This window comes from Xiphias gladius, chromosome 4, assembly GCF_016859285.1.
Source record: "Xiphias gladius isolate SHS-SW01 ecotype Sanya breed wild chromosome 4, ASM1685928v1, whole genome shotgun sequence".
NCBI classification, from domain to species: Eukaryota; Metazoa; Chordata; class Actinopteri; order Istiophoriformes; family Xiphiidae; genus Xiphias; species Xiphias gladius.
In genome coordinates, this window is record NC_053403.1 from 19099398 (window position 1) to 19115408 (window position 16011).

General features: G+C 38.8%; 1 protein-coding gene across 2 annotated transcripts in view; it reads left to right on the plus strand.

The window, feature by feature from the left end:
- nrxn3b (neurexin 3b) overlaps window positions 1-13362 on the plus strand; it is a 270387-nt gene extending 257025 nt beyond the window's left edge. Inside the window, exons 23-24 of one of the 2 annotated variants that reach the window (XM_040125526.1) lie at window positions 8568-8577; window positions 11158-13362. In XM_040125526.1, coding sequence (XP_039981460.1) covers window positions 8568-8577; window positions 11158-11465 — 318 coding nt within the window. In that variant the 3' untranslated portion in view covers window positions 11466-13362. Of the gene's footprint in view, window positions 1-8567; window positions 8578-10476 lie in introns of both variants that reach the window. The other variant, XM_040125524.1, reaches the window with a different exon arrangement.
- Window positions 13363-16011: the final 2649 nt, after the last annotated feature.

Sequence of the window (16011 nt, forward strand, 5' to 3'; positions counted from 1 at the left end):
AGCCTCTCCTCTTAGCATCATGTCCCATGGGAGCTTCAAGTGTAACTTCAAAAAGCCCTCCGAACAGTACCTACTGTGAGTAATATACACTAGTGTGAAAGGTTCTCAGTGTATATCTAAAGTTTAAAGAACTCTTTGGAGATGGATGAAAGCAGTCATAATTAAGTTTCTATAATCTTAGCATGCTCTCTGCGGGAAGTCACAACTTTAACTTTAACCGTAAATAAGTAAATTCATACATCTTAAAATCAGCCACTGTAGTTAAAGCTCACACTTTTCATCTCTAAAACAAGTTACACTTAGCTATGGGGCCACTGGCTGCTGACATGACGAAGCATTGATACTAATTTTGTTCTCTCAGCATTCGGTCGAGAGCAAAACTTTACTCAACAAAGTACGAAATTAGTATCAAGCCCCATGTCGCCCACACTGATGCTTCAAAATGTATCTGTCCTGTACATGGTTGATTTCCTCTTGCTGTGCGTGTGTGTGTGTCTATATTGACAGAGGATACATTTTGAGATTCTTTCGAGAACAAAGATGCTTTCAGCATAGATACTGTGATATGTAGCAGACTAACTGCAACAGAACCTCCTCCTCCCTTCTCCTTCTCTTGTTTGTACCTCTGTTTTCTTTGTCGGAGGCTTGCCTTACCTGAAACATTCTAATAGAGAACAGATATCCTCGAATTTCTGTGCGCATCGTCTCTCTTCCCTCCTCCCTTTACACACACACACACACACACACACACACACACACACACAAAACACACACACACACACACACACACACACAAACACACACACAAACACACACTTACCCAACATGCTTATCACTTTGTGATTAGATCAAAGTGAAAAGACATTCACTCAGTGGAGTTAGAAAATAAAAACAGAGCTGGAAATAAACCTGCAGATTTAAAAGTAGTTATTTTGAGACAACTTGGGTTTGGACAACTTTTGAAAAAGTAGCTATCAATCACATTTGCCCAAGATCAGTTGGCACATATCCCTATAGTATTGAGTAAACTAGGATAGTGTGAGCTCTGTTGAAACTGGCTCAGTATATGAAAAGCATCTCCCCTTAGGCACTTTGGAAATCATTAACAGCTCAAGCTATTTGATTGCTTTACTGTCCTTCAAAACACCATCACAGCAGACTAATTGGTGCTGTATTAATCTTGCTAAATATGGCTCAGCATAGAACCAAGCATATGTCCACTTTTCACAGCTAATATTAAGCCTAAGATGAAACAATACATTGCCCTTTCACTTCATTATGTGTGCTCAGAGAACATAACAGATAATCAAGCATTTTTTTTATTTCTTTCGGAAATTAGGTCTTTCCATGTAATAAAGTAGATATTCTGCAAGTAATTTTAAAATTTTCCTCCAATCTGTGAAAGGAACTAATTTACTTTGAAGCCTTATCACACTGTTATAGCCTTTGTTTCCTTGAAATTATGACCACAGTTAGGTCCTTGTGCTTATGGCTTTTTGATGTGAATAGAAAGCCATTTTCTCCGTGCCTTCATGCAGTATTTAGGTGCTTTATCTATAAGCATGAGTTGCTTTCTTCAATCAGAGATTATTGAAATTGAATGGGCAGTTTTTTTACGGCTCACGTGTTTTACGTGTCCTGACTATTAAAACCTCAAACCCAAGTATTCTCAAAAGTGGAGGTGCAACAAAATGTATTATAAAAAGTTTTTATGAAAAGAACATGGTACCCTCCCCTCATATACTGGCAACATATGTAGTCATACACACTCATACATATTGTACATTTCACCATGTTGACACAGAAATTCATATCCTCATTCCTTGTCCCGCTTCCAGTCGTATGAACAGTTGCATGACATGATGTTGATTTCTTTTCTGTTGAATTTTGTTTGTTTTTTTTCATTGTGATGCACATATGAACATCTCTCTTCTGTATCAATTTGGACTTAGCTGCTTGGTTGCTTAAGATTTGAGCTTTTTCTTTTTGTTTTACTTTGGGGCTCGGGCGGGTTGAGTGGGGTGAATTTATTTTCTTGTTTTGCTGTGGTTGTTTTTATTTTTTTTGGTGTCCTCATCATCCGTCGTCCATCCTCCAAGTAAGGATAGAGCCGCTCCTCCCGTTTTTGCCTCATCTTGTGCCGCATGAACTTTTGGTGGTTGGAAAATTCAAAGTTCTCCTCCTCATCGTTTGTGTTTTTTTTTTTGTGCCATATGGCTTCTAAAGAAACATCCTCCCCCCATTTTCGATACAACATAGGGAAATGAACGGCAACAAAATCTTTTCTTGCCATCATCCTTTTTTTGGCCTTGTGCAGGCAACCCCATTCTGTCTCAAGAAAGTTGTGTGTGAAAGAATGACTCCCTGTCTCTCCTCCCTAGCGTTAAGCCTTACACCCCCTCATCCCAACCCCACTCCCTACATCCCGTCTCACCCACCTTCTTTCTTTTAGCCTTTCTGCATATACATGTCTGTTTGAATGCAGATGGCATAAAAAGACTTTTATTGCCACAAAGTATATCTGTTTTTCTATTCTATCTGTTGCTCCAAGTAGAAGGCATTTGTGGCATGCACACTGTACTGGACTGTACTGCAGCTCTATAAACTAAACTAACCTCCCCTACTCTCCTGATTCTGCATGGATATGACTGGCATCCATTTTGTGTGCTGCTTCTTCTCCACCCATAAGTCTCAGGCTAACCCCAGCTGGCTTCTACTACATGTCAGTGTATGTTCGGGGCTACAGCAGTGGGCCTGCACCACCACTGTTCCCCACGGCAGCTCCTCCCTCAGAGGCGTCTTATGTTTTGTGCTTGTGCCTGCTGTCTCTGTCTGTGCTCCGTCTGTGTTTGCCAAATAGCCTGTCTTGTCCGCTGTACGTGGTTGTCTCATGGTTGTGGTGTCTGTGTGTTTAATAAAACTGTTAAACCTTACCTTTTCCCTTTATCACACGTGAGTTCCACAAGAGAGCAAATAAAGATTGTGCAGTGATTCTTGACAATCCGCTGAATAAGAAGCTAGCTAGCAAAAACTACCACCTGGAAATGACTGGTTAAAAAAGAGATGTTCAGTTTAGAGAACAGCAAATACCAAGTCAATTTATGATTTAATTTCACAGTGATTAACAGTGTTGCAGCTTGTCATTACCATGTAATCAGAACAATTTTGTGATTAATATGTAATTATATTGTAGTAATTGATGCAAATTATTTAAATAAATCCACAACTACCTGATTTGTACATACAGTGCCTATGAGATGCTAAAATCCTATAAGAAATTAACATTAGTTAGACCCAATTAAAAACATTTTTTTCAATTTATACTCATAACAAGCACATATACAAACTGTTACTAGGACTAACCAATGTTAAAAATGCACAAATGTAGAATGATAGATTTTTGTCTCAGCAGATATTTTGACCTGTTATACCAGCAAAAAAAGCACAGCTGTTACTAATAACATTGATGATACATTTACTCTGGTGGCAGTAAACTGTGTCAGGGAGACAGTTTGCACAATCCCTAGGACCTGAAACACATCAATGGAATGGAGTCATCATTATTGTTATTACTTACACCTGTATTGATTCCTACTACAGCAGTTCCATATGTCTGCCATGAAAAAGGTATTTTGAAGTGGTTCCATTGCAAACTGAGTAGTATAGTACAGAAAGTACCTGTAATATGTACAAAGAAGTGCTCAATCCCAGCTGACAAAAAAACTCTTGGTCAGGGCCTTCCAAAATGACCCATAAGAATATTTTCTAACCTGCATCCTCTAAGTATAAGGTTTGGTTAAGTTTAGACAACTAAGGCCACTTGTTGAAAGCGTCTGTAACTGATATTTGAAGAGACATTGCCGTGAAATGGGTCTGTTCAGAAGAAAACAACATACAGATTATGATGAGGTGATAGCTTTTGTACGCCAGGAACTACATCACAATTGACAGATGCAAGGATATCACTGGTTAAATCTCTGGTGTGATAAGGTTGATCCAGACTTGCAAAGTGAAGCGATACGGTTTAGAGCAATGTCTCTTCAGTCCAGATGCTTTTGATAATATGGTGATTCTGGGCCAAAATCGCAAGTATTTCCTTATTGCTAAATCCAATAGCAAAGGATCATTTGATTAGGCTATCCACCGCAGGCATATTACAAGGCAAGTGGCGTCTGTGGTTTAATGAGGTTGATCCAGCCGTGCAAAGTGAAGCAGTGTGGTTCCTTGACAAAAAAACACTATTTTTCTGAGTTGTTTTTCTCATAAATTTGTGACTTTAACCTCAGAGAACTTCTGAGTTTTTTTCTCAAAACTGTATTACTCTATAATCTCAAAGAATATTCAAGTTTTGCTAATAATTTTGTGAGTTTTTTTCTCGGAATATTACCCCCTTACTTGGCTCCGTAATTATTGTTTAACTTATTTATTTTTTGACTTACATTCATTGGGGGCCAGAAAAGTAAGACTCCAAATGAATGCAAATGTCACTCTCTGTCTGCTGGATTTGTATATAGGCAACTGTGGAAACATTTGCCGTATCAACTTTATAAGATGTTAATATGTCAATGTTGTGTTTACAGCTTGTTTTGCTGTCCCCAAGTGGCCAAAAAATCAGGTTGAGAGATAGGGGAAGATTGTTGTCATCGACAAAGGAAACAAACATTGACTTTTGGTAGGAGATGGCACACAAACCCTGATGCTTTGTGCACCCATCCATCACCTCAGCTTCCACACCTTTACTTTTTGCTACACTGTAAAAACATCACACTACTTCCTGCATTGCTACTGAGCATAAACATAAAGGTAGGCTGTTTCAGTTGTTTTTCTAGAGAAGACAACCCTCCTACTAATTTCTTTGAACAGGTTAACTGTTGCACTGTTCGTTGCAGTCAAATAGATTGTAAAATGATTGTTAATTTAATAAAAAGGCCATAAATGGTCCTTTATGTACCATTACCCTATCAGCCTTTGATCAAGTGGAATGCAGATCAAACAGATGTAACATATTTATAGGCGTTGCTTCATATTATTTGCCTTGGGTGGTTAAAATTGAGAGTCAGAGGCTCAAATTAATGTTAGACTAGAAGCATGGATGTAATATTGTGTGATTTCTTCATTTCTGTACATGAATAGCCACTTTTAGGGTACAGAATGAAGTATGATAGGAATGGATCACTGAGTTTCCTTGTGGCATCAGCTACAGCTTTTGTGAAGTCCCATCCGGCCAGCTGTCACTTCAACACAGGCCCCAGATCAGTTTAAAGGTTATTCAGCTGACACATGTCCGCCGAGTGCAGAGGTGCAGTCTAATGGCTGTACAGCAAATCGACCGGCTGACAGGGGCAAGTTGCCACGCCTGATGAAGATGCCAATTTAAGACACCAGACTGCCCCCAGCCACATAGTGACGGATTAAGAGCTATCTGCCATGCACCTTGGCTTCAGGACAAGAGCGCTCTTCCTCCAGCCAGAGGTGATTCATGCATCCTTACAGGACAGACCTCTCCCTGTTGTTGTAAATGGAACATTGTTCAAATTTTAGTATGGAAATGAATGTCCATTATTGCGAAATTACGCTTCTTTTGGCAGGGGTGTGCTCCGGCAAGATAATTTAATAGTGGGGTAAAGTGCTTAGGTTTTTAAGGTACATGTTTCTAGAATGCTCAGCCATTGCCAAGCACACCAACATAATCCCTGGCATTTCCCTTTAAGTGTGTCCACACTTAGAATCTGTGTGTTGCTGGCTCTCTGTTAATCAGTTTCCTACCTGTAGTGGGTAGAGGTGAATGAATCTGCTACAGCAGGTCTCTGTGCATAATACATGCCGCTACAATGGGATTTTAGTGCCCAAAACCACTGACTCACCCACAATTGCAGTGTTGAAATCCCATTGACTCAGTCCATCCATGGTTGGTGCTGGTGCACCAGCTTTTCGCTTTTATCGTGTGGCGTCGTCAAATCCCTGACACACCATTGTGATTCATCTCCATTCGGAAGCCTCAGCAAATGTTGGATGGACACGGGGATCAGGCCAGGAGGGAGAAGAGAGGGAAAGGAGAAAGGGAGTGGAGGAAAATGAAGAGAAATTGCTTCTCTGAGATTTTTGCATCTGTAGCCTTCAAGCTGCTGAGTAGTTAGTTAATCAGCCATTTAGTGACTATATTTACTTTAATTCCTCTTTAAAAGTCAGCAGAGACATGCAGCAGATAGAGTCTTTCTTACATGGTGGGATGAAAAGGGGGATGGCTTTAAAATTCGGTTTCTTTCATGGTCTTGTTTTTGTAGATCAGTTTTTTTATTGAAACAAAGGCTTTTTGCCTACTAAATTTCTGAAGTTACCCCTAAATTTTTTTGTGCCTACAAACTAGTAGGCACAAAGAAATACTTATTAATCTGAAGTCCTGACTCCCTTTTCCCTTAAAAGAAAGAAAACAGTGTAACTAGATGTAGGTCCAGCAGAGTGGAGAATTTTTTGCCAGGGAGGCAGAGGCTTAGAATAAAATTCCCATCAATCTTAACGATGGTTGAAAACAAATGCAATCTGGTTAAGCAAACCCATTAGAAACTGCAGCGTTTATCTGCTTCAGAAATGCAGAAAGATGTGCAACGCTTGTGCAAGATGTTATATGGCTTAAAGTGTTTACCAAAACATCAAGGTCCTCTGCACTGACTTGGAGACCCTTGACTGCAGCAGTTCACCTCCCATCCAAGTGTTTTGTTGATACAGTAAAGTGCAAAGCTAACAGTCGTAGAAAGCTGAAACGATGTAAACAAGGCCAAGACAACAAGGGCAGAGTTGGATAAATAAAGACCCAGTGAAATCACTTACTTTTGCTGCCATTATTTATTTAACAAGGCAAATAGTTTGGCGCTGGTATTGGAGTATGACCATAGCCATGCAACATTAGCATTTAATCAAAGAGAAGATCACACACTACATTCATACAGTAAAAAGCCACTCTGTATCATGTCAGACATTACTGCATTCTCTGGAGCATGGTTGGACAGACAGAAAACTCACATTAACGTTAGTGTACATAATACACACTCAGTACAGCGTGACAGATGCCATATTTCCTCAATATTGCTTAACTCGTAGACCCAGTTTTGCTAAATCAGTGAAGTTTCTGTGACAAACCCACAGAGGAAGAACCAAAACCTGATATATAAAGACGAATGTCCCTCTCACATTTCCTTGAACACACCAGAGGCACAAATAAACCAACCACCCTGTGCCCTCTTGTGGAACTCCTTCCCAACACAGTGTTCATCTGTCAAACAAAGGCTGTTGGTTATACCACAGAGCATCTAAACATTTAATAAAAAGTAGCTCAATTAAGCTTAATTATCAATTTACTGACCCTTTTGATTAATTAGCATATGCGGTGGGGCTAAATGCCATATTATGATGGTTATATATCACGTGTGGTGCACCTTCTACCCCTGTTAACTGCTGATGAATGGTTTCTTTGAATATCCTACAGCCCTTTGGTAGCAGTGACCTCTTCCTGACCTTTGACCCCTTCTTTTGCCCCTTCCCCTAGCTGACCCTTGGCTTGCTGTATTGTTATTGTATATTACTCTCCCTAAATGCAACTTACTTAAGCATGCATTAACCCAACGTCTCATAGTGGAACTAAAATCCAAAATAAAACCATGTCTGATTTACCTCTCTTTCTCTGACGTACATCCAGATTGCACGCCCTACCCTGTGTTTTAAAAATACTAACAAGAGAAATGTATTGAAGTAACTAATAATAAAGAGTTTATTATTAGTTAAGTGAAGGTGGTGACACTTTGCCTATAAACTGTCCCCCTCTCTTTGTCTGCCTCAGTGTGTGCTTTCTGGTTGTTCATCTTTGATAGTGTGAGAAATTTAATGCCTTACTTTCTTGCTTGCTAATCTTTTTTATTTTTGTCTCTTTGTACATATATGTTAATACACATATATGTTTATCTCTATGTTTCTTTTCTGAAAATGTTCAAATTTTAAGTATCTGCTAATTTGCCAAGAATCACTATTGCCAATGTTTTGATCATTTTTTCCCTAATTACAATGAAACTTCCTCTTTTCTCTATGAATTAATTGGTATTTAACAAACAGCACAAGTTCTGTGAGATTGGGTATCACAACAAGAAACAGCACAACTGTATTAGAATTTGATAGTCATGTCCTCATAGAGAAAAAAGAGAAGCTACCTCCAAAATACACCCTCACCACTATATGTGAAAACTGTTCCAAACTGTTTCTATGCTATCTCTAATATTCTCCTATCATTTAATAGCTATATCTGATTGAAATTTGGATTTAATCAATGAATGAGTCGATTAATTTTGTGCATGGAAAAGAAGTTGCAGCTTAGGGTTTGTAAAACTGTCAGTGTTGAGAGTGCTGTTCTCTTTTGTAGATGGGCATGTATATGCTCATTGTTTGTATATCCCCATCCCTTCCTTACAGCCAAAAGCTCTAATGCCGCCCGACCGCTTCGTGCCGCCTTTACATGGACATGGCAACTGATGTACACGTTCACCCCCATCTATGTCATTTCCTTCCTAGTATGTTCATAGGTCCCACCCCGTCTCACACTCCCTGCTCCCAAACCCTTTACGTAGAGATTCTAAGATATGTACAGTCATCCATTTGTTCATTACTGATGAACATGTTAAAGTTGAGCAAAAAAAAAAAAAGTCATCTAATCAGGCTGTAGATATTTATGGAAAGACTTATCTATTAAAGCAAGAATTATAGATATACAGTTTTCTTTTTTTATACAAAAGTAAATGATTATCAAAAGAACAAAAAAAGAGATATCCTGAACAGAATGGTGAAGATTATTTTTCATGTCATGATGTGTGGATGTATGTGTTGTTGCCTCCCTCTACCATCCTGTCTAAAAAGAGAAATATATACTAATTAATTAGAACCTGTTAAAACGAAACTAACCTAACTTGTCAAAAGGCATTCTTACACAACTTTCTTTTGTAAAATTTTTTTTCTTCCTGCCAAAATCATGCGGGCAATTTGTTGATGTAAGTTGACAAAACTGATGGTATGCTTTCTTCCTTTGAAAACTGTTTTTTGTAGGCTTTTATGATTTTCCGAGCTGACTTTGTTTTTACATGTTTTTTCTTCTTACTTATTACTAATCCCTTTCTGGATAGCTCTATCTGTGGCTTTACTTTGTGAATGTTTTAACAATGTTTGCTCTAACTCTGAACTCTTTTTGCAATGCCTTAATTATTATTTTGGTTTTCCTTCATTTCTGTTGTGTTCTTTTTCTTTATTGTTCCAAAAGGTTTGCATCTCTTTATAGTGCCCTGTCTGTGAGCCTTTGCAATGTAACAACAAGCCACTTTGGCAAGAGGATAAGCAGCTTCAATAGACATCTGAATGTTTCAAATGCTTTGTAGTACTCAAACAGCAGGTTTAGCCAATAAAGAATGTGGCAGATAGTGTTCGAAAATGGATTTATTATAAATGGGTGGATGTAGAAATGTTTTTAGGCCTTTAAGTTCGAGAATCTGATAATTACTACACAATTATCACTCTCCAAAATAAAGAACACATTTAATGATCTTACAAGTGAGATTATCTCATTAAACAGTGCAAATCAGCAAACTTTCAGGTGTCATTGAACTGCCTAGTGACTTTGTGCCATTGCGGTAACTGTAGGGGTCAAAAGGCAAGAGGCTAGGGCAAATAGGGGAGCCTACTAATGCTGAGAGATAACAGTTCCCTCTTGCTATATGAAACACCTTACAAACAGTTTCTCATTTCAAACTTAATTAACTTGCTTTCAGGCCCACTGGCTTGTACTTGAATTGCAAACAAATGCTAATACCCTCTGTTTCTTTTTATCCACAGAGCGGATCTTTTGGTGCTCATAGTTTTTGAATGGATTAAGAAGGATTTACACTTGAAGATAAATGAAACAAGCCACTTAAAACCTACAGTTTATGTGGAGACATATGAAATATGTAGCATTATCAGATAGAACTAAATAAAGGGCCAAAACTGTGTGGCATATACATATACAATAATTCACACTTTTTATATAGTCATGATCAATTCTGAATATACATTCAGCTCATCAAATAGTGCAGTATAAATGTAGCTCTGCTAAAGCATTCTGCTATATGAGAAGATTTAGGATATGTATGAGGAGTCAGTTTATTGTGGCTCACCCTCGTGCATCCCTCAAAGCCTTTTGATGCAATGTATACTTTATTTATGGCTGTTGTTTTCTTTCAGTTTGGGTCTTGTTTGGTTCTGAGTTTCATTGTTTTTGCACTGGTACAGTATTTTATTTTATTTTATTTTTTCTTTGTTTATCTTCAGTTCATTTCCTTTCTATGTTGAGCTTTGCTTTTTTACGTTCTTTGGTTACTGATTCTTTTCGTGTTTGCTTCTTGCTTTGCTGAGGAACGTCTTTCTGCACTCTAACTGGTGCTTGTTTCTCTGTTTTTCACTTTCCAGGAGGGGAGTTAGTCATCCCTGTGCTAGTCGAGGACCCCATAGACATCCCTCCTGTATCCACCCGTTCTCTCTTCATCCCCCTCCCCCCAACCCTCCGCCCCGTTCTCACCATTATTGAGACCACCAAAGAATCCTTGGCCATGGCCACTGAGGCGGGGGTACCTTGCTTGTCGGATCGAGGCAGCGATGATTGTGATGATGGTGATGGTGGTGATGATGGTGATGATGATGATGATGATGATGGCATGGTGATTTCGGGGTTTGGCTCTGGCGAAGCTTTTGACTCTAGCCTGCCCCCAACTGACGATGAAGATTTTTACACCACCTTCTCCCTGGTAACAGATAAGATCTTGACCACATCGGCCTATGAAGGTGGCTACAAAGCCCTCGCACCCAAGTGGGAGGCCAAGGACTTGAGGCCTAGCAAAGCCTCTGAGGCAGGTAGGACTACACCCACCTCGCCTCTACCCAACCTCCGGGGCACGCCAACGGCGGTGGTCCCCTCGGACACGCCACCCAAGCTGCCCGCTGGGAAAATGAACAACCGCGAGGTAAAACCCCCACAGCCAGACATAGTCCTGCTGCCCCTACCTACATCCTTCGATCTGGACGGCACCAAGCCACGGGGCCCCTTCATCACCTCACCCATGCTGCGCACGGTGCCTGCGGCCTTGCCCACAGTGCCCAGCGTGGTGCGGCGGGTGCCCCCGGGGGCCTCAGAAGTGATCCGGGAATCCAGCAGTACCACGGGCATGGTGGTGGGCATTGTCTCAGCTGCTGCCCTCTGCATCCTCATCCTCCTCTACGCCATGTACAAATACAGGAACAGGGACGAGGGTTCCTACCAGGTGGACGAGACGCGCAACTACATCAGCAACTCAGCGCAAACCAATGGCACTGTGGTTAAGGATAAAACATCCAGCGGCAGCACCAAAGGCAGCGCCAGTAGCAAGAGACCAAAAGACAAGGACAAGGAATATTATGTATAGAAATCAAGTCATTTCCCAACACATAAAAAATAAACTGTTTGGAACAAACATTTTGACAGTACCATATTGGCAACTGTGATTTAAAAAGGATAAAATCTCCTGAGAACTCAAGACTTACTGAGTCACTTAAACATTTACAAAATAACTTTGGCTTATGGAAGCACACTTACTATTGTAAGCATTATGGAGAGACAATGCAGTACAACTTCACCAGGACTCAATGTGGACCTTTTTAAGGAGTCCCTGCTGGAGACATTTGGCAGTGTGAATAACATCACTAACATCCACACGACCCCAAGTGACTCTCTTTCAAGAGGTGTGTGATCCTTGGAGTTCTAATGACCTTGTCCGTTGTAACCCTGTAAAATATGATCACTGTCATTTCAGCCATTCTGAGCATGCAAGTGAGGTGTATGTGACGTGGTGCTGGCATCTGTGTAAGTGAGGGACCTCAAGAAACAATGATTGTCAGGAAAGTTAGAAGTCAAAACATGATTTTGCATTACAAAGGGTTTCATTAAATGTAGCTTTCATGGATGCAATATGAGGTAAATTATGTGTGTACTTAAAGCAGTCTTTTTATTTCTTTTTTGTTTGTTTTTTAAATTTATTCACGATAATTTCTTTATTTATTGAATTAAGGTCTTTTTTGAAGGATGATTTCCAATCAGGCTTGATTAGGCAGTGCTCAGTGACAGCTCAGCAGGATATGATACAGTAATGTATCTCAATATTTTGTCTCCCTCCCTCACGTCTCAGCTGAGGATTGAACTGCTATGCATGGCATCCAAATTCTAGATGGTGTTCAAGTGTGCAAAAGTGGACCCACCAGGCAAATTGCACAATACATTGTAATTTCTCAGAATTTTAAATCTCTGATAGCATTTTTCTGTTCTTTCATTAAATTTTTTTTGGTCCAGTTTTCTTTACATTTCCTGAGATACTGTGACAAAATGCATTATCATAATTTTTGTCTGGCGGAGATTTAATTTTTGCATTCTTAAACAAGAAAAAAATCCAGGCTAAAAACTTTCTCCAGTGTGAACAAGTGAGATTCTATCTGTTGTCACAGACGACTGTGTCAAAACAGCAAATATGTTTACATATTTTATTACATCATAGCCGTTGTGCTTTGCAGTTAAATATCGTACAGAAAATTCAAGTTTCTGTTCAGTTTTTTTAAACCCTCTTCTTGTATAGACAGACCATTTGATTTGATTTTTCTGCTGTAGCAACATGACAGAGAATCATTTTTATTCTTTTGCCAGGAACGCCTGGAGATTTAAAAAAAAATGATGTGGACAAGAGCATTTCTAGGCAGGAGCAAATGTTAGATTAGAATTCCAGTCTCTCTGGATGGTGTTTCTTTTCAGTCACATGAATATTTGACCATCAGAAGCTGTCAAGTCAAATAGAAAACACCTCCCTCAGATCTTGTATTAGGGACTCCTCCCTATTCTGAAATTACTTTAATCATGTTATTTATTTTTTTATTGGAAATTTAAAAAAAAACAAACAACGAGAGAATAAAGACAGATTATGATGGATTTGGAGATCTATTGCTAGTAACTTACTGACTTAAAGGTGTTTTTTGTTTCTTTCTTCCTTTTTTTAACTGTGATGTCAATGTTCTCGTCTGCTCAACTCGTCTTTTTGCATTACATTTTTTTTGTTTTTCTGTTATTGTCTATCTTAATTTTATGTCTCATTTTTATGATATTATCCTCTGGCAATATGTTGTTTTTTTATGTCATTATTTATTGCTGAAGTCATTTGTTCTCATTCATTTTCATGCAAAATCAGTCAGTGTGTATGTTCACTTTGATTTTTTGTGTTGGTACTTGGCTTTTGACCAGCTATTTATTATTGTCTTATGCTCCTTTGACTCCAAACAATTCCCAGAAATAAAAAAAAAAATGTTGTTCCCAAACTCTTTGGATGTTAGACTGTGGGTGGCTGTCACCCATTCATCCATGTTGTGGTGTGAGAGCAGGAGAAGATGCTGCAAGGAGATGGAGATACTGTACCCTCTACACAGAAGACTACTTACCAGAACCTAACTTTCTCATCCATTTGCTATCACTTCAGTGATTCCTTATATACCAAAAAGTGGTATCATTTCTATTCAAATGAGGTCCACAGCAGAGTAGCTCAACACTATTATTTACCTATAGACGATTATGCAAATTCATACACTGTTCATTGATGCAACAAGAGAAAGAAGAAATGAGGGGAGAAAACGGTTATTGGAGGGTTCAGAGTCTTCACAACAGCAGAGGAATGGCTTTGGGTTTCTTTAGAGTCAGGTCTTTGTGAGAGTGCACAGTCAAATGAGATTCTCCACAACCATATGGCCTGGTTATGAGCTACTCAATGGCCGCAGCACCTGCTCTCCAAGCTTGTTTTTACACTGTCCATATTTCGTGCAAATGGGCCTTCACAGAGCTGGTCATTAACATGCAATAGCCCATTGATGTAGGATATCAGAGCAGTGTGTGTGAGTATATCCAGCTCACACAATAACTACATATTAACTCATTCATCCTGCCACAGGCAATGGGAACAAGGAGGCCAGCAGGGATTTGTTCCACTGAGGGACTGTTTTTTACATTCTGAAGCACACCCATACTTCAAGATTCTTTTTTTTTCTTGAACAAAAAATGTTCGGAAATTTGTTCTACATAAGTCAACGCAATAAAACATTCATGTGTAAGAAAACAACATTCATTTTAGCAAACAATGACATTCAATCCACACTTCATGTTATTTCAATAGTTCCCTAAAAAGAAAGGGAGCAGCTTCTATAAGAGCATTGGAATTGAGCAAAAAGGGTTTAAAGCAGCTATAATCAATATTTTTATATTAACATTGGTTAACATCACTACTTGTATGTGGAAGGGGTCACTCAAATGACGAACCCACTCACTGTTGTGCACTCTCATCAATCTTACTGTATAAACCCACTGTTTGTTATAACTGCACCAAACAGCAGACAAACCTGGCAACTAGTCACTCAATGTTTTAAGGCGATAACGTCGTAGTAGTCAGTGTTGTGTTTACAGCTTGTTTCAGCAGCCCAAAAGCCACCAAAAAGTTAAAGTTAAAACAGGTTCATAGTTTCGAGGCTGCGTAGTAAAGCTGCTTAACAGATAAAAGTTGTAATGTCTCCATTTTATACCTTTTATACACAAAAAAAACATTGCTATTGAACCTACATAATAACCTACATCTACATTATAACCTATATCTTAAAAAAAAAAAAAAAACAGACAGCAGATAACGGCTAAATCCATTCTGCCATTATAATTTTCATAGAATGTAAGAGTTAAATACAATATCTAAGAACAAAATGTGTTCCTTCAGCTTTCTTGTCCAGTTTTATTAATGTGTATTAGGATTATTAGCAGTCCATATAAGAATGAATTCTGTCTCTGTTTTGCTAGATGTCTGTCCCTTCTTCTATATATATTTATAATGAGGTCAATATAATACTTTAACTTAGAATTTACTGAATACAATATGTGCTCTAAAAGTAGCTTAACCACAACGCATCTCATTGCTTTGTTAGTTACCGCTAGGGGTTTAGCAAGCACCATCATGATTGGGTTTAGCTACTACCTAATTTAAATATATGGACTTTTCCATTTACAGGTAACAGCTACAGGGAAAAATCATCAAGTAAATTTAGTTTTAGCTTTAGTTAAGGTGGCTATCCCACCAATTAGCTTTCGCTTGATATAGCAATCTTGCTTTAGCTGTGTAGTTTTTGGCAGAGAGCAGTTACTGCAGTTTGGATTGATGTCTAGCTATTTTTGTTCTTACAGCAAATTGAATAGGCTGTTTTCACAGGACTTATACATTTCTATGGGACTTTTTTTTCTGTGTTAAAATCGATGCATGTCAAAGAGTCAAATTCAGGTCTTAACTCAATTTTGACAAAAAATGTGGTTGCTGTATTCTGTAGTCACGGAATACTGATGTCATATACTCTCATTTTAAGGTATTTTACAGCTGGAGGAATGTGGAGCTATGAAGCTGTTTGCCATCTCTGTTTAGTTCCTTTCTAAGCTGACTGCCCTTTCTGAAATCACTCAATATTTATCTGGTCTTTTGTAAATTGAGCCTCAAGCCACAGCATACTGTGCACCAGGGTAGAACTTATCTACCTTTATGTCTCAACTGTCAGAGCTGATTTAATATCAGGAGCATCTGTCAGAGAAACTTAGCTTCATTCACATTATACTGGATTATGAATCTCAATCTAATTGTGAAGCTGTCAGATGGCAGCCAGAAAACAGAAGATCCCCCCAATCCAGAAATATAACTGTTTTCTGTGCATTTTTATGACATCCTGGCAAGAAGTAAATGGCCTTTTCCACAGTGCAGAGTGCAGGGATTAAAATAAGACTAAAATTCAGCGCTTAACATGACAATAACATCGTGAAAACAGAGAAACAAAAACTAGCACAAAGGAAGGTAATTGCAGCATAAAGCACTACAGAGAGAGACAAAAAAAAGACAAAAAGCATTATAATTGATCCAAATA